Source organism: Bufo gargarizans, chromosome 2, assembly GCF_014858855.1.
Source record: "Bufo gargarizans isolate SCDJY-AF-19 chromosome 2, ASM1485885v1, whole genome shotgun sequence".
Lineage (NCBI taxonomy): Eukaryota > Metazoa > Chordata > Amphibia > Anura > Bufonidae > Bufo > Bufo gargarizans.
In genome coordinates, this window is record NC_058081.1 from 77,188,867 (window position 1) to 77,216,354 (window position 27,488).

Consider the following 27,488-nt stretch of genomic DNA (forward strand, 5'->3'; position numbering starts at 1 on the left):
TCTGTATACTATATACTGTAGATGATGTATATATACTGTACCTGTCAGCCGCCTGTGTCTGTGCTCTGCTCCCTCTGTACAATGCGCCTTATTCTCCTCATTTGTCTATTATTTGTATATTTCACTATAATAAAGAGGAAGCACCAAGTACCAGATAATAACAGACAAAGACTGCGGCGCTGATTTGAATACAGGCTGGCACAGTCCTACTGCATGTATGGGACCGGTCAGAAGTCTGCACCACGTGCCCCTCAGCTCTTGTGACACTACAAGTCCCAGCATGCTGGCAGTGACAGAAGAGCCACAGCAGGCTGCAGACAGAGAGCTGGACACGTGCGACCTTTTTGGTGGGCGGGGCTCATTTGATGGACGGCTTCTTCTATAAGGTGAGCGTGCTGGGGGCGGGGCATGCCTCAGGCTCTTTTTGCGGCGTGAACACGGTAATTTGCATATGGGCGTGGTCGTGGAACCGGAAGTCTCTCTGGCTGCGCAGTAGGTTGTGAGGTGGAGGCCAAGTTTGGAGGGAAGGTGTATAGGAATGAAGGCAAGGGGGTCCCAGCAGCCCACGGGGGCCCTGAGAAGGTGGGGGCCCATTTGGTGGTATATATTAACGAATTTAGTGGTAAGGATTGGGGTACATGTGCAGACAGGTGGTATACACGTGCATATGGTGGGGGAGGGGAGGAAGCAGATGTGTTGGGGGCAAAGGCCTATTTAGGTTGAGCCTTTTGCTGCCATGATATACATTGTGTCAATGGGGGTTGTGATAAAGTTGCAGTGTGGTGCTACATAATGGATAATTGGCATTTTTGGGCACGCAGAGTGATAACCTGTATCCTGCGCTTGTAGTCACCCAGCTTTCCTAGAGTCCTGACCAACATGTCTTCTCATGTGGCAGCGGGGAATCTATCGGTGCCATTCAGGACTAGAAGCCGCCTGACTACCCCTGTGGAGGCAGTAATAGTGACCATAGTGGTTGTCACCCAGCTTTCCCAGACACAGATATGACTAATGAACAGCTGAATGGGATCTTTGACAGTGGAAGCTCTCTGGGCATGTGGCTATTCAGTATAAATGGGGGTGGTTGACAATTTCTGTGCTGTGACTTCTGTTCCATTTATTTATTTATTTTTTCTCTTTTTAACTCAGGAGATTGTGATCTGTGGTTGGAGGGTGGAAGCGAGCTGTATCGGTCAGAATAACGTGGCCTACAAGTAAGTCAGACCATTGCATAGGGCTGGATGTTGTGCGCATCTGCAGGATCGGATCCAGGCCTCCTGTATTCTAGGGATGAAGAACATTGGGTTGACCTCGGACGTGAATAGGAAGAGCCACTGCTGTAGTGCTGTTGTTTGGGTGGTCCCCTCCAGTCCTTTCCTTGCATGTACAGCATGGGACCGCTGAGGCTGGAGTGACAAGGGTTTACCGCTAGGATATGCCCCCATTGTCTTGTAGGTGCGGGTCCCACCTTTGGGACCTGCACTTATCTTGTGAACCCAGCCAGCAAAGTGCATGTGCTACTGCCCTCTGTTTGTTTCTATGGGGCCGTGTATGCGTGGTGCACCCTCCTTCACTTTTCTGGCTGTGCGCGCTCCCGTTATTGCCGAACTTCATTGTGGGAGACGCTGCAGCACAAGGGAATGAAACCGCGCATGCCCGGCCGGCGGCGTGTGCGTTCATGGACGAAATGCAGCCACACACTGGAAGATGGTTTCGCTCGACGCGCATGCGCGGCCATTGCATTCAGCCGGCGAAAGGTGGCTGTAACTAAGGGAGGGCACAGTACAACAAGGAGGTAAAAGGGGAAGGTTTTTAGCGAGAAGGGTAGGATCATTGTCGCAGCGTGGACAAATTAAACTATGATCCTTTTGATGGATAACCCCTTTTTGATGGATAACCCCAAAGCCTATTTGTTCAGTTCTGTGTCCCATATAAGGAGTATATAGACAGGACGTGCCCTGGATCTGAGGACTGGGAGAGCATAAAGCCTATGTGAGTGGCAGTTGTACTAATTCATTCATCCCCAAATCCACCAATGATTTTATGACAATCAAGGGGTTATCGGACGCTATGCAGTGGAGGGAGGCTGGGGGAGGACGATATGGAGTGGGAATACTATCCACATAAACGAGCAGGCAAGGACTGAGTTCTCAGTGTGATGTCATAAAGAGGCGCGGCGGGCCGTCTGCAAACTGCCTTAGAGGCCGGAAACCAGGAAGTGAACAGCAGAGCCGGCTGCAGGTGAGGACGAATTGGCAAGATGGGAATAACCCTTTAACCTTCCTGGCGGTATGATTATGTCAGGAATTTTGTACCAAAAGTGGTACAATTTTTTGCATAAATATTTTATGGGCACAGATGACAGTAAAATGGCAGGCAAGGGGCACTGTACAGTCATCAAATGTCAGATCTGAGGTTATACAGTGTAATCCTCTCAGATTACAATGTATAACCTCTTTTATGTGTGTTTGTCACTTCTTATGTTTATATTTATTAGAATTTCCCGCCCAGTTCCGCTCCCATGCGCAGCTGCTGCTCGCAGGGAACAGAACCAGGAAGTTAAATGCCGGCTGGTGTTCTGCCAGATCTCTCTACCTTGCGAAAAAGTCTATACCGGAAGTGACGCAGCCGCACAGGAATCCGGCAAGCGCACATCCACTGGCTTAGGAAAGAATCGTTGCAGCGCTGAGATAGAAGTACTTTGTGCACCACGCGTGCGCACTTAGGGGTATAGAGATTTTGCAGCGCAAAATGTTGCATCAGATCTCCCTACCCCTGAGTGCGCACAAATCATCAGATGAAATCAGGATGAACTGCAACTGATGTTTTGTGCACACACGCGGTGCACGAAGTGCTTCTATCTCGGCGCTGCAATGATTCTTTCCTAAGCCAGTGGATGTGCGCTTGCGCAGCACCGCGCACACCCTCCTGCAGCCGATTCCTGTGCAGCTGCGTCACTTCCGGTATAGAACAAGATGCCCCCTCCCACAGCATCCATGCAGCTTCCGCCCCCGCACCCCTTACAACAAGATGCCCCCTCCCACAGCATCCATGCAGCTGCCGCCCCCCCGCACCCCTTACAACAAGATGCCCCCTCCCACAGCATCCATGCAGCTGCCCCCAGCGGTGTACAATCCCTCACAGCACATCACCAACAGTTTCAGTACAAGGCTGCAGGAGTTTTTTAGTTCACTGCTGACCCTAGTGAGCTCCATGATACATGTGAAATAGAGCGTGGCTCTCCTGTTTCTGATCCACGTTATCTAGGAGTGCCACGTGATGTTAGGACGTCAGCAGGTCCTTCCCGAATAGTATTTAGCCATTACCTATAGATATCTGGCAGAACACCGGCACTCTCAGCGGAGAACATCGCCGGCAGAAGGTGAAGGGACTCTGCAATGTTACCCTGAGCGTGACTCGGGGTTACCGCTCCTGGCAGCAAAAAATTAACCCGAGTCACGCTCGGGAATACCGTCAGGGAGGTTAACAGGTGAGTTTTGGGTTAATTGAGTTATCTCACATTTCCTCCTAGTAGGCAAATTTTTGAAGCTCCTTTTTAACATGTCTGGATTAACAGTTATTGCTTCCAGCCGAGGCATCTGTTCTTATGACTGTATGATGTGCCATTCCTTTATTCCTGCTAGAATTGCTAGCAGTTGGACCTTTATTGTATAATGCTAGTAATTAGTTTTTTAACTTCTAGCAGGAATAATAAAGGAACTATACAACATAGTATAGAAGCTACAGAATTCTTATTACACAGGGAATGTAGGTAGTCACTTAAACAGACATGTCGTAGTTTTATTCCGGCTGCCTCTCGGCATGTTTGCCGTGCTGCCGCTAGAACTCTGGCCCGCCCCCAATATAGTCAATTGGGCCGGAGCGGACCTCCGGCGGCACGCGTGCACTAGCGGCAGCACAGATCCGACAGGCTGTTCACCCGCCAAAACAGCCTGCCGATGAAGGCTGCCGCTAATGTGAAGGTAGCCTTAGTCTACTTTCACATTAGCGTTTTAAATTCCGCTATTGAGATCCATCATAGGATGTCAATAGCAGAAGAAAATGCTTCAGTTTTGTCCCCATTCATTGTCAATAGAGAAAAAATGTAACGAAACGCACCAAAATGCATTCCGTTCCGTTTGGTTGCATCCCCATTGCGACACAATAGGACTTGTTCTATCATTTGCAGAATGGCCACCGCTGGGACCCACACCTATTTCTAGAACGGAGCCCTGCAAGTGAAGGAGGGTGCACTGAGCATGCGCAGCCGCTCACCATACATTTTCTATGGGGCTGGCGAAAATAGCCAAGCATTGGCTCGGCTATTTGTCTGCCCCATAGAAATGAATGATAGCGGAGGCCACGCATGCATGGTACGCTCCCATTCACTTCTATGGAGAGCCAGCTTGGTGGCCGGACCGGAGTCCTCCAGCCATCACATTGTGGGGCTCCGTTCTCGATATAGGTGCGGGTCCCAGAGGTGGGACCCACACCTATAAGACAATGGGGGCATATCCTAGTGATACGCCCCCATTGTCTATGATGAGACAACCCCTTTAACTCTCCCAACCTTCCCATCTATGCTGATGTTTATTTTAAAGGGAAGGTCCCATCTCTCTCTACAGGATAAGGGACACGCGTGTTGGGTTGGTCACTGGGGCCCCTGCGGATCACTAGAATGAGGGCTCTTCCCCCATTCAAATGAGGTGGCAAACATACATGGTTGTCTACTGCTCCATTAAACCCTATGAGGGTGCCGGAGATGGTGGAATATATGCTCATTCCTTATTTCGTGTCGGGGCTGATTCACACGGCCACACTCAGTCCGGGAAACGCAGGGCGTGTGTTGGCCGGATCTCTTGGACTGGCCACGGCTTCCCTGACCCGAACTGACTATATCGAAGTGATTTATGATGGTCCGTTCCTATCGGATTGCAGGTCTATTGTGCTGTGCTCATGTCCTGTTAGTAAAGTATAATAGAGCCGCGATCATATAGGAACTGGCTATAATAAATCGCTGTGATGCAGTCAGGTCAGGGGAGCAGTGGTCGACACATGGACTGTGTTTCCCAGACCGAGCGTGGTCCGAATTACCCCTTAGAATGCAACATATTGGGACAGGTTTACTAATGACGCCTAATACAGAGACAGGATGCACCAGCCTATCACAGTGGCTTAAAGGGTAGTCCCTTTTCCTGACACTATTCCATACTCCAGCCCTAATTGGTATAAAGATTCCTCCATAACATTAGACTGTTAGCTGTTCAGGGCATTTTCGGCAGGGCCAAGTGACAATCTAATGTGTATGGGGGGGCCTCCTGATTCTACCCGATCATTTGAATTTCAACCCCCAATCTAGGGTGTCCGGCAGCAGCTCTCTCCTCTTTCCATAGACCCTCGGTCGGGATGGATGCACAGAAGGGACCCCTTGATAATGATTGTGATAACCACTGTATACAGACAGGGGAACAATTGTAGTGGCTAATATCAGACTGTTGTCATTTGTCTCTTACCTGCCCAGGTCCCGTGATGTTTCCATTCCCTCGCAAAAGGAGAAGGAAAGGGGACGTCTCTGCCACTGAACCAGTAGCCCCCCCACCAATATTATTTCCCGATATCTGTATATTCTTGGTGGAGCGAAAAATGGGGGCTGCACGAAGAGGCTTCCTCACATCACTGGCACAGAAGAGAGGGTTTAGTGTGGCACAAGATTACAGGTATAATGCAACAGAACTTCAGAATGGCACAACAGGGAATGGTGGTGGCTGCAGGCGGAACAGATTGTATAATTTATCTAGAGCCATGTGAAGAGAAACTAAAGCGATAGTGACAGAAAAATGATGCTAACACCTCTGCTTATTGGGGAAGGGGGCAGTGGATATATACCACCCATACCGCAACCCCAATTCCCTCCAGTATCCTCACTCTACTAGATGGATTTGTTGGGATTTTTCTATATATTATCACATTTATAGCTCTAGACCTAGAGATGACGGAAGGTATTCACATTGTACGTTGTCATTGGGACCTTGAAGTCTGTGTGGGCTACGGAGCATGATCTGGAGTGGAGGATCAACTTGTGGCAGCATTTTGAGGAACCTTAAAGGGGTTGTCCAAGTTATATTTATTGATGACCTATCCTCAGGATAGGTCATCAATATCAGATCGGCAGGAGTCCGACACCCGGCACCCCCTCCGATCAGCTGTTTGAAGAGAAGGCGTGCGCGGTGTCAGCGCTGCCTCCTCTTCACTGTTTACCTTCTAGCCGTTGCATCTGCAGTGGTGAGCAGGTGTAATTACACCCAAGCCTTCCTATTGAAATGAATGGGACGGCTTGGGTGTAATTACACCTGCTCACCACTGCAGATGCAACGGCTAGAAGGTAAACAGTGAAGAGGAGGCAGCGCTGACACCGCGCACGCCTTCTCTTCAAACAGCTGATCGGAGGGGGTGCTGGATGTCGGACCCCCTCCGATCTGATATTGATGACCTATCCTGAGGATAGGTCATCAATAAATATAACTTGGACAACCCCTTTAACCACTTCAGCCCCGCTAGCTGAAACCCCCTTAATGATCAGGCCACTTTTTACACTTCTGCACTACACTACTTTCACCGTTTATTGCTCGGTCATGCAACTTACCACCCAAATGAATTTTACCTCCTTTTCTTCTCACTAATAGAGCTTTCATTTGGTGGTATTTCATTGCTGCAGACATTTTTAATTTTTTTGTTAGTAATCAAAATTTAACGTTTTATTTGCAAAAAAAAGACATTTTTCACTTTCAGTTGTAAAATTTTGCAAAAAAAACGACATCCATGTATAAATTTTTCGCTAAATTTATTGTTCTACATGTCTTTGATTAAAAAAAAAATGGTTTGGGTAAAAGTTATAGCATTTACAAACTATGGTACAAAAATGTGAATTTTCGCTTTTTGAAGCAGCTGTGACTTTCTGAGCACCTGTCATGTTTCCTGAGGTTCTACAATGTCCAGACAGTACAAACACCCCACAAATGACCCCATTTCGGAAAGTAGACACCATAAGGTATTCACTGATGGGCATAGTGAGTTCATAGAACTTTTTATTTTTTGTCACAAGTTAGCGGAAAATGATGATTATATATTTTTTTTTTCTTACAAAGTCTCATATTCCACTTTTCCCATTTTTTTTTATACAAAGTTGGCATTTGACCAAGATATTTATCTCACCCAGCATGGGTATATGTAAAATGACACCCCAAAACACATTCCCCAACTTCTCCTGAGTACGGCGATACCACATGTGTGACACTTTTTTGCAGCCTAGATGCGCAAAGCGGCCCAATTTCCTTTTAGGAGGGCATTTTTAGACCTTTGGATCCCAGACTTCTTCTCACGCTTTAGGGCCCCTAAAAAGCCAGGGCAGTATAAATACCCCACATGTGACCCCACTTTGGAAAGAAGACACCCCAAGGTATTCAATGAGGGGCATGGCGAGTTCATAGAATTTTTATTTATTTTTTTGCATAAGTTAGCGGAAATTGATTTTCTTTTTCCCTCACAAAGTCTCACTTTCCGCTAACTTGGGACAAAAATTTCAATCTTTCATGGACTCAATATGCCCCTCACTGAATACCTTGGGGTGTCTTCTTTCCGAAATGGCGTCACATGTGGGGTATTTATACTGCCCTGGCATTTTAGGGGCCCTAAAGCGTGAGAAGAAGTCTGGAATATAAATGTCTAAAAAATTTTACGCATTTGGATTCCGTGAGGGGTATGGTGAGTTCATGTGAGATTTTTTTTCTTTGACACAAGTTAGTGGAATATGAGACTTAGTAAGAAAAAACAAACAAACAAAAAATATATATATTTCCGCTAACTTGGGCCAAAAAAATGTCTGAATGGAGCCTGACAGGGGGGTGATCAATGACAGGGGGGTGATCAATGACAGGGGGGTGATCAATGACAGGGGGGTGATCAATGACAGGGGGGTGATCAATGACAGGGGGGTGATCAATGACAGGGGGGTGATCAATGACAGGGGGGTGATCAATGACAGGGGGGTGATCAATGACAGGGGGGTGATCAATGACAGGGGGGTGATCAATGACAATCGTCGCTGGCAGGCTGGAGATCCACTCGCTTACCTTCCGTTCCTGTGTGCGCGCGTTCACAGGAAATCTCGGCTATCGTGGGAGGACGCGTATATGCGTCCACCCAGAAGAGCAGGGCCGCCGCCAGGACGCAATCCTGCGTACGGCGGTCCTGTAGCGGTTAAAGGGGTCTTGTCACTTCAGTAAATGCCATTTATCATGCAGAGAATTTATACAAGGCAATTACTAAAGTATTGGTATTGTCCATATTGCCTCCTTTGCTGGCTAGATTAATTTTTCCATCACATTATACACTGCTCGTTTCCATGGTTACGACCACCCTGTAATCCAGCAGTGGTGGTCGTGCTTGCACACTATAGATAAAAGCATCAGCCCCTCTGGTGTTTGGGACTGCTGGAGTGCGCATAGGCCAGCACTTTTTTCTACAGTGTGCAAGCACGACCACTGCTACTCGATTACAGGGTGGTTGTAACCCCCTGCAAACCAGCTGTGTATAATGCGATGGGGAAAATGAATCCAGCCAGCAAAGGAGGCAATATGGACAATCTCAATACATTAGTAAGTGCCTCGTATTAACTTCCTCTACATGATAAATGTTACTTGCTAAAGTGAGACCACCCCTAACGCTGGGTTCAGACCTGAGTGTTCGCGATGGAGCGCTCTGTATGCGCGATTGTACCGGCGTTTGCAATCGTGCATACAGAGACAAGCGAACGCCCATTGTCGCGCATTCCCGAAAGTCTATGTACAGGAACGCGCGACAAGACGCCCCAAAGAAGCTCATGTACTTCTTGGGGCGTCGGGCATTTCACAGCGCGGTCGTACGCGCTGTAAAACGCTCAGGTGAGAACCATTCCCATAGGGAATCATTGGTTCTTGCCTGTTGAGCGTTTTACAGCGCATAGGAACGCGCTGTAAAACGCTCAGGTTTAAACCCAGCCTGAGAGGACTGTCTGCTCTCCATGAGTCTTAGAAAACACTTCCCAATGAATTGGAACACCTTTCTCTACAATTGGGTGTTACTATTCCTTTTGTGAGGAGTGTGTTGGAATGGACAATGTTGTGTCCTAAGGCTACTTTCACACTAGCGTTCGATCGGATCCGTTCTGAACGGATCCGCTCATATTAATGCAGACGGTGGCTCCGTTCAGAACGGATCCGTCTAAATTATATTGACAAAAAATGGCTAAGTGTGAAATTAGCCTGAGCGGATCCGTCCAGACTTTTACATTGAAAGTCAATGGGGGACGGATCAGTTTGAAGATTGAGCCATATTGTGGCATCTTCAAACGGATCGGTCCCCATTGACTTACATTGTAAGTCTGGACGGATCCGCACGGCCAGGCGGACACCCGAACGCTGCAAGCAGCGTTCAGGTGTCCGCCTGCTGAGGGGAGCGGAGGCTGAACGCCGCCAGACTGATGCATTCTGAGCGGATCCGCATCCATTCAGACTGCATCAGGGCTGGACGGAAGCGTTCGGGTCCGCTCGTGAGCCCCTTCAAACGGAGCTCACGAGCGGACAGCCGAACGCTAGTGTGAAACTAGCCTAAGAAAGTTTGCCAGTAATGGGATTTGTGAATATGTCCATCTGAAGATTCCTTGTGTACTTATTGCAGCGGCACTGTGACACATGTAGTGTCAGAACAGAATACTTTCACAGACGTCCTCAGCTGGATTGAAAGGAAAACTGGGAACCCGGTGCAGAGTGCTGAAGATCAAGCGTCACCACATATCTTGGACATCAGCTGGTTCACAGAGAGCATGAGTTCAGGAAAACCCGTGCCAGTGGAGGCCAGACACCGTTTAGGGGTAAGGGTTTTTCTGTTTGGATTTTAAAAAAAAATTTGTGTGTTTTTTTTATTTTTTATTTTTTATTTTTTGTACATAGCTTTATGCAGAAGTCCTAGGACAGGTATCAGCAACCTCCAGTGTTCCGTGAAAAGTTGGTACCTGTAAAAAGTTGGTACCCTCGTCACTTCAGGTCCTGACGTCAGGTTGAAACGAAGGTGTGAGCTGAGAGCTCGGCTCCTCATTGGCTGACGCGAAGGCATGTTGGCGCCTGCGCAGAAGCAACATGGGTACCATAATTTAACATGTAGCGGCTGTGAACGCGCAGAGGGAGGGAACCTTGGATTTACGGCCCACTGCGCATGCGCGAATAACATTGCTGTGTGAAGGCGCGGAGGGTACCATGGATTTACAGGCCAATGCGCGAACTGCATTGCCCTGTGAACGCGCGGAGGGAGGGCAGCCACTATTAACTTCCAGAACAATGGAGCCGAGGGAGGTTTGGCCGCAATGTAAAGTTTTCGTTTATAGGACCTGAGGGAGGGGAGGGACGCAGGGAGGGGGAGTGGGGTTTGGCCACTCTGTGATTGGTCATTCGGGGTACTATACTTTAACAGTGCACATCATGCCTAGGAGCCGAGGCATGATGTGCCCCCCCCCCCCCCCCCTGCGTCCCTCCCTCGGCTCCTAGGCATGATGTGCACTGTTAAAGTATAGTATTCCGAATGACCAATCACAGAGCGGCCAAAACCCCCCCCCCCCCCCTGCGTCCCTCCCCTCCCTCAGGTCCTATAAACGAAAAGTTTACAACCTCCCTCGGCTCCATTGTTCTGGAAGTTGATAGTGGCTGCCCTCCCTCCGCGCGTTCACAGGGCAATGCGTATTGCGCATGTGCATTGGCCCGTAAATCCATGGTACCCTCCGTGCGTTCACAGGGCAATGCGGTTCGCGCATGCGCATTGGCCCGTAAATCCATGGTACACTCTGAGCGTTCACACAGCAATGTTATTCGCGCATGCGCGGTGGGCCGTAAATCCAAGGTTCCCTCCCTCTGTGTGTTCACAGCCGCTACATGTTAAATCATTGTACCCAATGAGGAGCCGAGCTCTCAGCTCACACCTTCGTTTCAACCTGACGTCGGGACCGGAAGTGACGAGGGTACCAACTTTTTACAGGTACCAACTTTTCACGGAACACCGGCACTCCAGCTGTTCTGAAACTACAATTCCCAGCATGCTCCATTCACTTCTATGGGAGTTACAAGAACAGCCAAGAAAGTGTGCATGCTGGGAGTTGTGGTTTTACAGCAGCTGGAGTGCCGAAGGTTGCTGATCCCTGACCTAGGATGTAATGGCAGTGACCAGAAGCTTAAAACCAGTCCTATGTCTTGTCAACACATGCAGAGAGCCCGAGTGCATAAGAGAGCTATGTGCACATCATACCGCTGCTCCACTGAAGAATGCCTGTTTGTCACCTCTCTCTCCTGATTCCCCCATGAGTGTTTCGCATTGCTGAATATGCATTTTTATTTCAATAGGGAGTCGGGGATTAAGCCTCTGTCAGCAGCTTATCTCCCAGGGCAGCAAACAAAACTCAACTTGCCCAAACCTTGTGCCACATATCCCAACGTCTGCAGTCCCTTGACTGTTGTGCCGTCCTCATGCCTATAGGGCCCTGTTCACATCTCGTTGTATCTTTTGGCGCATGTGCAGGAATAGCTTATGTGCACATGCCAAAGGGTCTGTAGGCTCCCATGTGCCCAGTATATGCCAAAAAAGTGTGTGTTGGCATACCTTTTGTTTTACTGTATGGGAAATCAAAGTCTGCTGTGCCTTCCCATACAGTGGAACATTGTAAAAAAAATATATATCAGTGACAAATAAGCAAGTGAGAGGCTGGCCACAGAAAGGAGCGGAGCTTGGGTGCAACAAGAGCAAGGTTGACACCCTGATTGCACCAAGGCCAAAATGTGCATATTAAGAAAGTATCATAACTCTGAAACAGAGCCTTGGATCAACAAAAGAAAAACAGGGTTTTAATCGGGTTAACTACAGCTATGTTTCTATGCAAACAGTTGGATAGGGAGGTCGCTGGTGACAGATTCCCTTTAACTGAGTCCTCTTGGGCTGCGTGAAAAGTACTTAACTGTTCTGCCTGAGCTGGAAGGAGGGCTGTTTTAGCTGCTGATATCTCCTGATTTGTAGCAACATAGAATCATGGGCCTGGTTTTGTTTGGAAGCTGGCATTCCAGGCTTTAATACAAGACCAACATGACAGCATTAGCCCAAGATAAACAGGAGATATCACTGTTAGAAATTGAGTCAGAAATAATTGCAGATAAAGCCTACTTTCACTTTCATCTGCATTCACTGTATCCCGGTTTCTAACAGTGATACCTTAAAATGTACTGAAGATAATGCTGTGATTTTTGCCAGCTTTCAAACAATACAAAGCCCATATCTCTAGCTGCTACCAAACCAAAAATGAGCAACTAAAGCAGCCGTCCCATCAGTCTGGAGGAGGAGGAGGGGGAGCAGTTGTATTGCTGACAGCCTGCAGTAGGAGAGGAAAATTTTTTAAAAACTATATATGTGACATTATCAGTGTACTGACCCACATAATAAAAAATTTTTTATCACACAGTGAATGCCATAAATAAATCCACAAAATGTTCAAATTGCTGTTCCTAAAAATTCTACAACCCATCCCGCAAAATAAAAAAAATTTGAAGAATTTTATTAAAAAAAGTTAACTGCTGGAACACAGGCTAAAATTTTCACTAATGTGTTAAAAATGCAATTGTGTCCTCTAAGTTGTACGCCAACAAGATTCACTGCAGACACATATTTAAAATCTACAATAGTTAAATTTTTTAGAGGGTTTTTCCAATTTTAATGTGATTGTGAGGAGGATAAGCTAATTTGTATAAAATGACATGTATATAACATTGTAATAAAACATAAATTCATTGTAAATTGTCAACATTTACTCAGTTTGGTAAAGCCAAAGACATGTAATGTATTCATGTTTGTAGCTCTAAAATGAATCTCTCCACTCCCAATTTAATCTTTTTGTTAAATTGCAGGTTTTAGGATCTCAGGTTTCCAAAGACAAGGATGCACTTACTACCGTAGCACCGTATGCCTGCCAAAGGCGAACACCATTAATCCATCATAATTCAGAGATTACAGTAAGCCACTGTTGTGTGTGGGTTTCACCGAAGGCTGAAGGTGCCTTCACACATGGCAGATTTAGTTGCAGAATTTTCAGTGACTGAAAATCAGTTCAATTCATTTGATTGGGGTTGTTGTGGCAGCATCCCATTCAGGTGAATTGAACGGATTATCAAAATCTACCATGTGTGAAGACACCCTGAAGCAGGTCTTTCCTCCACCCGATGGGGACTTTCCTATAATGTGCTGTATGTCTTGTACATGTTTAATGGGATTTTCCAGCAGCTTACATATGAAAAATGCCTAGGTTATACCAAACCTTTTATTGCGGAGTCTGACCACCATTACCACCAGCAGTTACCAGTAAAAGTTTCTGTGGCTCCCAGTTTCTGCTGTGGAGCCAAGCAAAAATAGGAAGATGCCTACAGTTCTTCTATACAAGTTTATGGTGAATTATGGGAAAGGCAAGAAAATGTCACCTGTTTCTGTCACTCTTCATAGACTTTTATGGAATGTGAGTCCGGAGCAGAAACAAGGGGCACAGGACAACTTGTCTGCAGTCCATTGCTCAGACTTTAGTAGTATACCATGTGGATATTTTATAGGTGTTTTGTTGCTGTGGAGTATATGTAGCAAGGCTGGTGTATTGCTCCTGTATATGTGTGTGTTGCAAGACAAATTGCAGTAACATAAGCACTGCAATTAGCTATGCTCTAATTTTGGATATTGATTTTCTTGGCAAAAGATCAAACCAAATGTACGCGGGTCACATCCAGTCTTGTCTATGCTTTGAGTGCAGTAAAAAGGCTGTCCCCATCGCTGATGTGCCATTGCTTCCAAGCCCCCTGCCTTTGTCTGTATCCTGGCCTACTGCGATGACTTTTCAGTACTTGTCTGTCTGCTGGAGCAGTGACCTCAGTGGTGTCCACTACAGCCAGTGATTACTTGTAACGAGCAGAGTGGCAGGGGATTGGTAAGCTTCAGTCACATAATACAGACTACTTTTAGTTCGTATATTATGTTTGCAGAGCTAGCATAGAGCTTGATTTTTAATTTGATTTTTTCCCCCAATGCAGTTCTTCTCCATTATCCAAATTGATCATATAAGGCTTAAAGTGACTGTCATACAGAAATAAAAATAGTGTATTAATACAAACCAGCATAAAATCCTCACTGATTACCAGAATGAAGTAGTTGTGGCCTCCTTACCTAGTGCTACAGGCCTCTTGCTGTAGAGTCATGAGGTCTCTGTGATCAGTATGCTGTCACTTAGTATTGTGGTAAAGCCCCTTTAAAGGGGTTGTCCTACCCATAATTTTTACCCAGGCTTTCCCCCTGACATGAGCATCGGAGCAGTTCATGCTCCGATGCTCTCCCCTGCGCAGGGCAAGGGATCTTTTATTTACTACAACACACTGCCGGGCGGAGGCTTCTGCTCAGCAGTGGGTTTGGTGACATCACCGGCTCTGATGGGGAGGCTTTAGCGCTGCCCTACCTGTTTTACGTGTCTCGTCTCTGAAGAGTCTCTTACACATATGTTAGATTTCTAAAAAAAAAATTCCATCAACCTTCCCACTTTTTCAACACTAAACCATCCTGGTGTCCCCCTGCTGCCACTCCTAATACTGTTCCCACCATGCTTACTAATGCCTCAAATACTGTACTGCTGAAAATGGTGGCCCCAGTAGAAATAATGTGTAGTGCCTCCAGCAATTGTAGTGCCCCCCAGTAATAATAATGTCCACTTAAATGCCTCCAGTAAAATCCCTAAAAAAAAATCCCTAAGTTGTGCTCCCAGTAATAATGCCTGTATAGTGTGCCCAAAAATAATGTCCCCTAATGTGTCCCTGTAATAGGCTCCAGCATTAATATCCCCTATTTTACCCCCAGTAAAACTCCATTATAGTGCCCTCAGTATTAATGATGCCCCTGTACATAAAATCCTGCTATAGTGCCCCGGTATTAAAATGACCCCTATAGTGCCTCTGTATTAATAATTCCCTGAGTGCCCCCAATAATGCTGCCAGTTATGTTCCCCACAGTGCCCCTCCAGTGGTAATGTCCCCATCACTGCCTCACCAGTAGTAATGTCCCCCACATTGCACCTTCAGTATTTGTCAATACTAAAAAATCTTGTTGCTATTTGCAATTTTTCAGTCGCATTGGCGTTTATTTCGGTCTCCACCTGGAGCACTGGTCCAGTGAATTAAACGTCTGAAACATGCTGTGTGTGTGAACGTGATTTCCCATTATGTCCTCTGACAGGATCGCACAGCATTTTAATAATTTATAATCCTGTGTCTCCCTGCAAAGACCTGAAATCTACTGAATTGTTTTCACATAATGCCATCAGTGTAATTCAGTATACAGGTCTGGCAGCATTATAAATCATTGTCAGAGGAGCAGAGGTCAGAATGGTTAATCATGTCTAAAGGGGTTGTCTCATCATGGACAATGGGGGCATATCGCTAGGATATGCCCCCGTTGTCTGATAGGTGCGGGTCCCACTTCTCAGACCCGCACCTATATCGAGAATGGATCCCCGCAAAGTTGTGGCTGGAGGACTCCGTTCTGGCCACCACCAAGCCGGCTCTCCATAGAAGTGAACGGGAGCGTACTGCGTATGCGCTGCCCCTGCTCCCATTCATTTCTGTGGGGCCGACGGAAATAGCCGAGCCAGCGCTTGGCTATTTTCTCCGGCCCCATAGAAAATGAATGGAGGGCAGCTGCCTCCTTCGCTTGCGGAGCTCCGTTCTCGATATAGGTGTGGGACCCGCACCTATAAGACAATGGGGGCATATGCTAGCGATATGCCCCCAATGTCCATAATGAGACAACCCCTTTAAATGTGCAGCATTTCTCTCATTGAACTCGCTAGTCTGGCCTAATTGGCCTATTTATTGGTTTATGTCTTAAGTGCCTTGGTGTGATTTGAGCGGTGATATTGCTCACTTTCAGGACGCCCTGGAAATATTGGGAAAAGCAGCTTCTTTTCAGGGCTCTGAAGTCCGAAGTCTGGCTTTCGCAAGAGCGGTGTCTGTGCTCAAGTCTCTGCCATGCAAACTACAGTCCATTGAAGAAGCAAAAAACCTGGTCTGGTGTGGGGGGCACTGCCAGACTGTCATCCAGGTAATGTCAGTGGGGGCAGAGACAGAGGGCATAGTGTCCCTGTGCAACAGTTATTTGTGGGTCCCCTTGCTATATTGCCTCCCCATGACTGCCTAAATATCCTTCTCTGGTCAGCCAATCCATTACTAATTGCGAGCCATGGGATACATTACTGTAGCCGCTTTTAAGCAGTGTAATGGACAGTAGGAAGTGTTATGCTATAGAACGCCTTTAGGACATCCCCCGTCCAGATTCTTTATTAGGGCAAATAAACATTAGGCCTCTTTCACACAAGTGAGTTTTCCTAAGCGTTCACTTCACGCATCGCACCCGCACTGAATCCTGACCTATTCATTTCAATGGGTCTGTGTACATGAGCGTTTTTTTTCACGCATCAATTCTGCTCTTCGTGACAATCGCAGCCTGTTCTATAGTCTAAGTTTTTTTCACGCAGCCCTGGCCCCATAGAAGGTAATGGGACTTCAGTAAAAAACACATTGCATCCCTATGCAATGCGTTTTTCACTGTTGCTAGGAGATGTTGGTTGTAAATAGAGATGAGCGAACTTCTGTTTTAAGTTCGGCGTCTAAAGTTCGGGGGCGGGTTAGCGGAGAATCCCGATCTGGAACCGGATATGGATTCCGACTTCCGTTGTGGTCCGTGGTAGCGGAATCAATAATGGCCGATTATTGATTCCGCTACCACGGACCACAACGGAAGTCGGAATCCATATCCGGTTCCAGATCGGGATTCTCCGCTAACCCGCCCCCGAACTTTAGACGCCGAACTTAAAACAGAAGTTCGCTCATCTCTAGTTGTAAACATTCAGTGTGTGTTTTTTTTTTTTTTTTTTTTTTTTTTTTTTTTACACCCCCGTGAACAACGCATCAAAACTGATTGCACCTGCATGGAAAAAACTGAAACGTTGAACGCAATTACAGACAAAGCTGACCAGAGCCAATCCGTATCATTCACGTGAAAGTCCTTAGACAGAACAGGGGTGTTTTCTTAAAGGGGTTGTCCAAGTTATATTTATTGATGACCTATCCCCAGGATAGGTCATCAATATCAGATCGGAGGGGGTCCGACACCCGGCACCCCCTCCGATCACCTGTTTGAAGAGGAGACTCGCACGGTGTCAGCACTGCCTCCTCTTCACGGTTTACCTTCTAGCCGTTGCATCTGCAGTGGTGAGCAGGTGTAATAACACCCAAGCTTTCCTATTGAAATGAATGGGACGGCTTGGGTGTAATTACACCTGCTCACCACTGCAGATGCAACGGCTAGAAGGTAAACAGTAAAGAGGAGGCAGTGCTGACACCGCGCACGCCTTCTCTTCAAACAGCTGATCGGAGGGGGTGCTGGGTGTCGGACCCCTCCGATCTGATATTGATGACCTATCCTGGGGATAGGTCATCAATAAATATAACTTGGACAACCCCTTTAATCTGGAGAACTATGTATAACCGTGTACAATATGGTCGGCAAAAACGTATGGTCCAGTAGGTAAACTGCAGCACACAGTGGAATTGTCCTTGAGGTGCTACCATCTTCTAAGGTCATGGCATGTCACTTTTTGATTGTTGGAGATCTGACCTCAGGGACCCAATCTGAGGAGATGAGAATGAAGGAGCTGCGGCAGTGATTTAGAGCTGTCTCCTTCACGGTTATTCCTGCACAGCAGCATTCTAAGCCGTCTGTCCAAGGAAATGACGCATTGCCCATTCACTTGAATGCAGCCGTGCTGTAGTTCCCTGCACTCTGCAGTGAAAACGGTGAAAGGAGCACTGCACTAAATCAGTGTCGTGGCTTCTTCATTCTCAGGTAATAGCCCTTGAAGGTGGCAGGGCACACACTGTCCAGACGTCAGACAGAATAAACTATATACCATATCATCTAATTTGTTGATATCGGTGCAGGACAGTAATGTATATGCAGACCAGCTGCTGAAAGCTGTAACTGGCTTCAAGACATCTGTAACACATCATTAAAGGCAACCTGTCACCATGAAAATGTGACGTAATCTGTAGGCTTTGGGGAATACGGTCTCTCCTTACAGAGAACGCCTTAATCTGAGTGAGGAGGCCTATAGGCCATACATGCTCCTGTGGAATTCTGGGAAGAAGGTATGCAAATGAGCTCCTAACGAGCTCTGCCTCTGATCTCGCCAGATGTAAGGCAGCTATTCTATAAGTCAATGTTCGAAACTTTAAATAGGCCTTAAGACATGACTTGGATAATAACTAAGCCAGCATCTCATCTGCAGAGAGCTGTTTCGGGGTGATTGCCCCTCATCAGTGCAGAGCAGATCAATATATAGTTTTATAGGAAAAGATTCAGTAAAACGTATTTATTTTATTCATTTATATTTCTGCTCATTCTGGACTTTGAAGTCGAGGAGGCAGTCGTATCAGTGACTGACAGCTATCTGTATACACAGTCATAGAGGGAAGGCTGTCAGTCACTGATGGGACCGCCGATGTGACTTTAAAGCCCAGAAGGACCAGGAATATAAATAAATAAAAGTTTTTACGGAATCTTTTCTCATAAAATTATATATCAATCTGCCCAGTTCATGCTCTCTAACATGCTGCCTGTAGATTACATTGCATTTTCATGGTGACAGATTCCCTTTCAGGAGCTGTGTATGCTCCACTACTTTCTTAGACGTCAGTCAGTGTAACTTATTATTTCTTTTGTAGGAGATCCTGGAGGATGGGGTATGCCGTGAAGTGGAGGTGCTTAAAAACAGTGAACAGTACCAATGTATGGAGGTGAGGACAATACATTTGTGTCTATCTAGGGAGTAAGATTGAGAGAAGTTGGTTCTGCTTTATTCAGAAATTCAGTTTTTTTGTTTGTTTTTGTTTTTTGCACGTGGAAGGGCATTTCCAACCATTTACACATACAGGCTAAAACATTTTTATGTGCATCTGTATAGCACCACCTCAGCAGCATGGAGGACATTATACTGCAATACTGAGCAGTGTAGATGTGTATCCAGCACTGGGGTGAAACAGTAAAACACTGATACTAAATTTCAAAATCTGCCTGAATGGGAACGTTTAAAATAAAATAATAAATCTTTATTGTGTTATTAAAATGTAAAATTGGAGTCAAAACAACTCAATAATTCACTTGTTCAGGCTAATGTATTTCCACATTTGTACCCGGGGGGAGAGAGGTTTATTTTGTTCTTTTGTGAGTATTTACTATCTCGGGTTTATGTAATCGAGCATGGAAAAACTCCCTCTCTTAAACCCTAAAGGCAGCACATATTGGCAACAGCGCAAAAGTATCAGCACTTATTGGTAACAAATGTTGCCACCAAACATCAACCTCAGTGTCTGGCAATACGTATAGCAGTCCGGTAGAAATGTTCTAGATTTCTGCCTACAGGAGCCAGCTATGGGGGTTAATAGGATGTGTATCACAGCCTTCCGCTCTAATCACTGCGCTTGAGGTGCAAATGGTTTTTGAGACCTCACTTCCTTTCTTGACCCTCACTGCTGGCCCCCCACATTACACACGCACTCAACGCGTTTCTGTGCTGTGATATTCCCGCACTTCCTCAGGAGCAGGAACAGAACAGATCAATAATTGTTAAACAGCTTGTAGTGCTAGATCGCTGCACACAGTGGCGTGCAGCAAGGCAGCCTCCCGGCGCTGTGACCAGCCGCTCACACGTCGGCTTCAAATAGTGTTGACTCCGCCCCTCAGTAGGCGCGGTTTCAGCCGATGCCACTAGTGGAGGGAGCGCATCAGCTATCTCCTCCCCTCGCAATCAGCGTCTACTGTAATATAGCGACACTGAGGTAAGCTTTGTACTGGGGGGGGGGAACCTTACTAGCAGTTCACATTACAAATCAGTCTAATGATAACCACCGCAGAGTGTGTCCACATATGGGGGGCAGTAACATCAGGATATTATACTAGAAGTGACACTTCATGATTTTTTATCCAAATCTATGTTGGGCATAATGTTGGTAACTTTCACAGACGAGAGAATGGTCCTAATGAGTGACAGGTAATGCAGGTTATGTAACCAAAGACCTGTGTATAAAGTATGTGTATGTGTATATATATATATATATATATATATATATATATATATATATATATATATATATATATATATATAGGCGGCACCACCCTTAGTATGTGGGTGCAAAATCCAAGGACGGCAGCAGGTGCTTACCCCACGTTTGTAGATACAAAAAATTGGACTGCACTTCCAGCAATTCGTGAAGAAAATCTGAGTTTATTCACCCATCTTGTGGCAAAGCAACGTTTCGGCTCCAACTGAGCCTTTCTCAAGCATTGGTGAACAGTACATAGCAAACATATATAGGTGTGTCAAATATACAATCAATATAATTACATAATTGGTACTTTACAAATAATATCCATATATGGTACATTTCATTAATATAATATCAGGTGACCTGTGCTAGATCAAATGACAAAAAATCAAAGCTGTGCACTAGTTAAAAGAAATATCGAAGAATACACAATTATATGCACCTGTAGCCAATTATCATGACATTAGTATATCAGCTGTAACGATAGCCAAGTGCAACAATATACAGGATTGATGAATTTTAACCTGATAGAAGGATGGAGCCCACATATACTGTAGCGCCAATCGGCGCGTCCTGTGCAGTCCAATGCGCATGTTCCAGCCTGTCAGCGTCATCGGAGGAAGCCGCATCCAAGCGCCACGTCGTCGCTCACTGATGACATCAGCCGCACCTTAGTGACGCCCACCGATGTCAGCAGCAGGCGGCGCCTGCGCTCTGCCCTTACCACCCCATGTCCACCATATTGGTTGAGGGAATCCTGTCCAGGAAGGATCTTCATTATAAATCATAATGATAGAAAGCATTCTATAATATCAGTTGCTGTGGTCACTTGCCACAATACAGCAGGTGGTATGCGACAACGTCTTTATCCAAAACGATGAACGCACATCCTGAGATCCCACATCGGTCCCCGGCACGTCAGTGTCGTTGGCCCCATGGGATCAAACCCAGCTCCTTTAAGCAACTAAGAGGGTACTCCTCATTATATCAGAGCGCTATCCACATAAGGATATTCTGTACAAAACTAGATCCATTCCCCTATTAATGTATGTTACCACCTGGATGGAACAGACGTTTGGGCTGCACAAGAGAATAAAGTCATGTAAATCAAACTAGATTAACAAATCAAAAACAGAGTAAATAATTTATTCTGGGGCTTATCATCCACTGTCAGGTTCATCCATCTTCCACAATATCTTCGAAATCGCAGTTGTCTAAAAAGACAGTGAAAAGTGTATTAGTGACAATGTGTAATAAATTGTGTTAATAATCTTTTAAAAAAAAATATATAAAACCAATGTTTCTGTACTATACATAGGATTGTATACAAAGGTCATACAAGTTGCATCAGGGCAAACTGCTATCCTCACGTAATCCCTCCATATCTGTAATCAATATTCAGACCTACAGGATAAAGGCTTTTCAATGTTTGAATCCACTGCATTTCTTTTTTCTTTAATAGCGCTATCCGGTCCCCACCTCTCCGGGGCATTGGAACATGGTCTATAACCCAACACTTAAGATCTTTCTCCCTATGTTTAAATTGCCCAAAATGTCTTGGGACTGGTAGGTCCTTACGGCCTTTCCTAATTGAATGACGGTGGTTATTTAGTCTAACCGCATCAGTCTGCGGCTGATGTCATCAGTGAGCGACGACGTGGCGCTTGGATGCGGCTTCCTCCGATGACGCTGACAGGCTGGAACATGCGCATTGGACTGCACAGGACGCGCCGATTGGCGCTACAGTATATGTGGGCTCCATCCTTCTATCAGGTTAAAATTCATCAATCCTGTATATTGTTGCACTTGGCTATCGTTACAGCTGATATACTAATGTCATGATAATTGGCTACAGGTGCATATAATTGTGTATTCTTCGATATTTCTTTTAACTAGTGCACAGCTTTGATTTTTTGTCATTTGATCTAGCACAGGTCACCTGATATTATATTAATGAAATGTACCATATATGGATATTATTTGTAAAGTACCAATTATGTAATTATATTGATTGTATATTTGACACACCTATATATGTTTGCTATGTACTGTTCACCAATGCTTGAGAAAGGCTCAGTTGGAGCCGAAACGTTGCTTTGCCACAAGATGGGTGAATAAACTCAGATTTTCTTCACGAATTGCTGGAAGTGCAGTCCAATTTTTTGTATATATATATATATATATATATATATATATATAATGTATTGGCAGACAGAGGTTTATGTTTGTGGCAACATTTGTTACCAGTAAATGCTGATACTTTTGCGCTGTTGCCAATATGTGCTGAGACAGTGCAATTAAAGCCTTTAGGGTTTAAGAGGGGGAGTTTTTGTATGCTCGATTATATAAACCTGAGATGCTAAATAGTATCCTGAACAAGTGAATTATTGAGTTGTTTTCACTTAAATTTTACATTTTGGTACAATAAATATTTTTATTTTAAACGTTCCATTCCGGCAGATTTTGAAATGTGAGAGCAGGGACGTATATGTATCATTTATTGGGGCTCTTTCACACCTGCGTTCTTTTCTTCCGGCATATAGTTCCGTCGTCGGGGCTCTATGCCGGAAGAATCCTGATCAGTTTTATCCTAATGCATTCTGAATGGAGAGAAATCCGTTCAGGATGCATCAGGATGTCTTCAGTTCGGGACCGGAACGTTTTTTGGCCGTAGAAAATACCGCAGCATGCTGCGCTTTTTGCTCCGGCCAAAAATCCTGAACACTTGCCGCAAGGCCGGATCCAGAATTAATGCCCATTGAAAGGCATTAATCCGGATCCGGCCTTAAGCTAAACGTCGTTTTGGCGCATTGCCGGATCCGACGTTTAGCTTTTTCTGAATGGTTACCATGGCTGCCAAGACGCTAAAGTCCTGGCAGCCATGGTAAAGTGTAGTGGGGAGTGGGGGAGCAGCATACTTGCCGTCCGTGCGGCGCTCCAGAGGGACGTCGGGGCGCCCCATGCGCATGGATGACGTGATCGCATGGCACGTCATCCATGCGCAATGGGCGCTCTGACGTCATTCTGGAGCGCCTCGGGAGCCGCACAGACTAAGTATACTGCTCCCCCGCTCCACACTACTACTATGGCAACCAGGACTTTAATAGCGTCCTGGCTGCCATAGTAACACTGAACGCATTTTGAAGACGGATCCGTCTTCAAATGCTTTCAGTTTACTTGCGTTTTTCCGGATCCGGCGCGTAATTCCAGCAAATGGAGTACACGCCGGATCCGGACAACGCAAGTGTTAAAGAGCCCTTAGCTGGTTATATTAGTCAAAACATCAATACCAACAGCATTTCTGTGTCTTGCTGCAGCCCCTCTCCATAGACTTCTATAACCTGATCCCTGTGTGAAGTTTAAAGAAAAAAAATCTGTCTCCTCACTGCCTCTTATATTTTTACCAATCAGTTAAGAGTGAGTGATCAGTGGGAGTCTGATCATCGGAGAAGTAAGCATTGTTCTGTGGTATAGTGTTCATTAAACAGTTTTTCTTTTTTTTTTTCTTGTATGGTTGATGAGTTTGTCACAGTTTAGATTTGAGGGAAGTCCAAATTTGCAAAGTGTCCACCATAATTTGGTGCATCTTAAAGGGAGTCTGTCAGCATTTTTGACCATGTTAAATGCCACTAGGTAGGGGCTTTGAGGTAAGCAGTACAAACGTCTGTGACGCTTCTATCAAGTAAAGTGTGTATGAACCTTTTTTTTCTGCCAGGTTCGTCTCCTGCAAGTGCACTACACTGTAAAGTGCCTTCTATATAGAGCTGCTTCACAGCCCCTTCAATCTCCTCTGAGTGACAACTATAGCCTCAGACCAGAAGACTACTACAGCTGTCACTCAGAGGGGAGGCGGTGTGAAGCCGCTCAATGCAGGTGGCAGCTGTGCCCACAATTCACTTACATGAGCAGAATAAAAATTCATATTCCCACTACTACTTATGTGTCACAAAACGTATGTTTGTCCTGCTCTGCCTGGCCTACACAGTGTTCTGAGCAGTTTAGTGTGGTCAAAATTGCTGAGAAGAATCCCTTTAAATGCAATCCTGGGTAAAATTGCTAATTTAGTTGTAATTTATACGAATCTACTTTGCACATGATTTGTTTACTCTCTTTACTCTGTTTAGCTCCTCACAAGTATTTTTGGTGTTGGTGTGCGCACAGCAGAACATTGGTACAATGATGGAGTGCGGAAACTAAGTGACTTGGAGGACCCTAATATTAAATTGACTGCGGAGCAGAAAGCAGGTGGAGGCTTTGTATTGTGTACATGTGGAAGGATGTTCTCGGTGTAGTAGCTAATGGTACTTTTCACCCAGGGATAGAGCACTACACGGATCTAAAGCAGCCGGTGACCCGTGACGAGGCCGAACGCGTGGAGAGCTTGATAACAAGGGCACTGGACAGATTTGTCCCTGGCCTCAGGATTACAATGACTGGTGGATTTCGCAGGTAGGTGAAGTAAAGGTGGTGGTGTTGTTTTTTTTTCTTCTTTTTTTTAAATATACATAAGATGGGTTGACTCTCTTCAGCCAATGGCATTTGGAGGTTTAGTTTCGGCACCCAGTGAGTCTCGCTGAATCCCACAATGTCTGCTGTGTGTACAGAAAGCCAGTGTCTCCACTCACTTCTATGACCCTGTCATAGGAATGAACGGAGAAACTGCCTTCTGTCCAAACGGGAGGCGCAGTGGGGTCACATGATCTGCCAAAAGTAATGGGGGCTGAAAATGCACCAATAACTCAATATGTAAGTTGGTTAATAGAAACATATATGTATACGCAGCTTGAACTGTGCAACCATGCAAGCCACGGTGGCTTTCCACTACATTACCCAACCCATTGCAAACTGCGCTTTCACTGCTCATAGTTAGTCTGCACAGTACCCCACAAATCCTTGAGGCCATTAACAATGAACAGTTTGTAATGCGTTAGCCAAATACAGTTGTTGCGCAGTTCAAGCCACACTGTGTCCGCATTTTACCCACTGCACCTCTGCATCATGTGACTGTACCCTTAGGGTCCACTCACACGTCCGTGTGTGTTTTTGGGATCCGCAAAACAGGGACATCGCCGGCACTTAATAGAAAATGCCTATTCTTGTCCGCAATTGCGGACAAGAATAGGACATGTTCTATTTTTCTCGGGATCGGAAGTGCGGACCCGGAAGTGCGGATCCACAATTCCGGATCTGGGCAGCACATCGTGCTGCCCCATAGAGATGAATAGGTCCGCAATTCCCTTCCGCAAAATGCGGAACGAAATTGCGGACGTGTGAATGGACCCTAACTCAGTTTTTTTTTTTTTTTTTTTTTTTTGTTTTGTGCCCAAATGATGATTCTTAGTCCTGGCACCTAACAGGGGGAAGCAACAAGGGCATGATGTGGATTTCCTCATAACACACCCTGATGAAGAAGCACTAAACGGGCTGCTGAAAAAAGCCGTAAACTGGATGGATAGCCAGGTAGTAACAGTGCATATACTATTGGATTGCATAGTGCATTCATGCAGAAGTAGCGGAAGTTCTCCATAGTGGACAGCCACTACGCTGTCTTGTTGCCTGTAGAATATGAGGGCTCATGCACGTGACCATTTGCGGATACCGGCCATGTGCACTCCGTATTTTGCGGAACGGCCAGCCCCTAAACGAATGGTCTTATCCTTGTCTGTATTACAGAAAAATAGGACATGTTCTACCATTTTGCAGTCAGCACGGAAGGGACTTGTGGATGTGGACAGCACACGGAGTGCTTCCTGTATCTTTTGCGGCCCCATTGAAGTGAATAGGTCTGCATCTGACCAGCAAAAATGTGGATCGGATGTGGACTGAAACAATGGCTGTGTGCATGAGCCTTAAAAGAGAATCTGCCAGAGGTCATTAACACCTAGCAGACACTGTTTAGAGGAGCTGACACCAGAAAATGCAGTGCAATCTGCAGGCAGCATGGTATAGAGCAGGAGGAGCTGAGCAGATTGTGGGAAAAGTCAGTATAAGGGCTCATGCACATGAATGTGTGCTGGAATTGCAGCCTGCAAATATACGGGCACCAGCCATGTGCGCACCGTATCACGCATGCAGACCCATTTACTCGAATAGTCTGCAATCCGGAAGCACTCGGAGCGCCTCCGGACCGCAAAAAATTTGAACATATTCTATTTTTTATTTTATTTTTTGCAGTGTGGACGGATTGTGGACACATTCAGAATGGGTCTGCATCTGTCAGCGCAGGCCACAAGGACAATGCCCGTGCATTTTGCAGTCACCAGTGCACGGCATGGGCAGCACATGTGCCTGAGCCCTAACGTAATTCATTAAAGTCTCTGCTCTTTCTGAGCTCAGTAGCCATATGGGTGGTCCTATCAGTGATTGATGGCGATCTGTGTATACACATTTATACAATGAAGGCTGCCAATCATGAGCCACTTGGGCAACTGAGAACAAGTCATGGTGACAGGTTCCCTTTAATGCACTCTCCTCACAGAAGGGCCCTTTAATCTGAGAGCCACTACAGTAGGTCCAGCTCCTGAGACCCCAGGAGAGGTGATTTTGCTGTGGGTAATTGACATCTGGAACTTATTTCTTCTGCAGTAGCCACTACATGGGAAATGTATTACGTATGGTTATTTAAAAAACAGTTCTGAAGTATCTTTTTTCCTGGAGATGCATGATGCAAGCGCTGTGTTTCTACACTCTGTTACTGTAAATTACATTAATGCTTACATTTAGCTCTTAAATAGAAGTTCCTTAGTGCACATTTTGGGGGTCATTTATTATTATACGCCAATTTTTGGCGTATATCTGTCGCAGAATCAATCGCAAAGGGGATTTGCGGCTGAATCTGTGACTTTTCCCCGATCATGCCAAGCCCAAAAAAAAAAGGGGGCGAGGTGTGGAAGAGGGCCGGCCAGTCATACTTATAATTTTCTATGCCTATTTTAGGTGTAGAAAATTATCTAAATCTACAAGGAAGCTGGCGTAGATTTAGGCTGGTGGTGGATGCGCCTAAGTTATGTAGAGGCCAGCGCATCTACATAACTTAGGCGGATCATGCGCCAGCTCAAGGGGTATTGAGGCCGGCATCTTAAACGCTGGTCTTAATAAATAACTCAGATTTGTTTACATTTTGAGAGCCCACCTGCCATGACAAGGAGGTCTCGCTCATATGGGGCCCTACTCTAAACTGCATACTTTTTTTTTTTTTTTTTATATCTCGAGCCTTAATGCCTTAGTTTAGTAGCTCAT

At 45.7% G+C, this 27,488-nt stretch overlaps 2 protein-coding genes across 7 annotated transcripts in view; one reads left to right on the plus strand and one right to left on the minus strand.

Annotated features, from left to right (window-relative positions):
• SH2D6 (SH2 domain containing 6) overlaps positions 1 to 377 on the minus strand; it is a 55,327-nt gene extending 54,950 nt beyond the window's left edge. The window contains exon 1 of one of the 2 annotated variants that reach the window (XM_044283087.1): positions 152 to 377. The gene's annotated coding sequence lies outside the window, so the exon portion shown is untranslated. Of the gene's footprint in view, positions 1 to 41 lie in introns of both variants that reach the window. The other variant, XM_044283085.1, reaches the window with a different exon arrangement.
• Positions 378 to 464: 87 nt separating this feature from the next.
• Positions 465 to 27,488, plus strand: part of LOC122927408 (DNA-directed DNA/RNA polymerase mu-like) — a 46,059-nt gene continuing 19,035 nt past the window's right edge. For 3 of the 5 annotated variants that reach the window (XM_044279227.1, XM_044279224.1, XM_044279222.1), the window contains exons 1-10: positions 465 to 582; positions 1,150 to 1,214; positions 5,522 to 5,717; positions 9,715 to 9,907; positions 12,972 to 13,076; positions 16,018 to 16,188; positions 18,870 to 18,941; positions 24,374 to 24,494; positions 24,566 to 24,698; positions 25,607 to 25,709. In XM_044279227.1, coding sequence (XP_044135162.1) covers positions 5,530 to 5,717; positions 9,715 to 9,907; positions 12,972 to 13,076; positions 16,018 to 16,188; positions 18,870 to 18,941; positions 24,374 to 24,494; positions 24,566 to 24,698; positions 25,607 to 25,709 — 1,086 coding nt within the window. In that variant the 5' untranslated portion in view covers positions 465 to 582; positions 1,150 to 1,214; positions 5,522 to 5,529. Of the gene's footprint in view, positions 623 to 1,149; positions 1,215 to 5,521; positions 5,718 to 9,714; positions 9,908 to 12,971; positions 13,077 to 16,017; positions 16,189 to 18,869; positions 18,942 to 24,373; positions 24,495 to 24,565; positions 24,699 to 25,606; positions 25,710 to 27,488 lie in introns of all 5 variants that reach the window. The other 2 variants (XM_044279225.1, XM_044279226.1) reach the window with 2 other exon arrangements.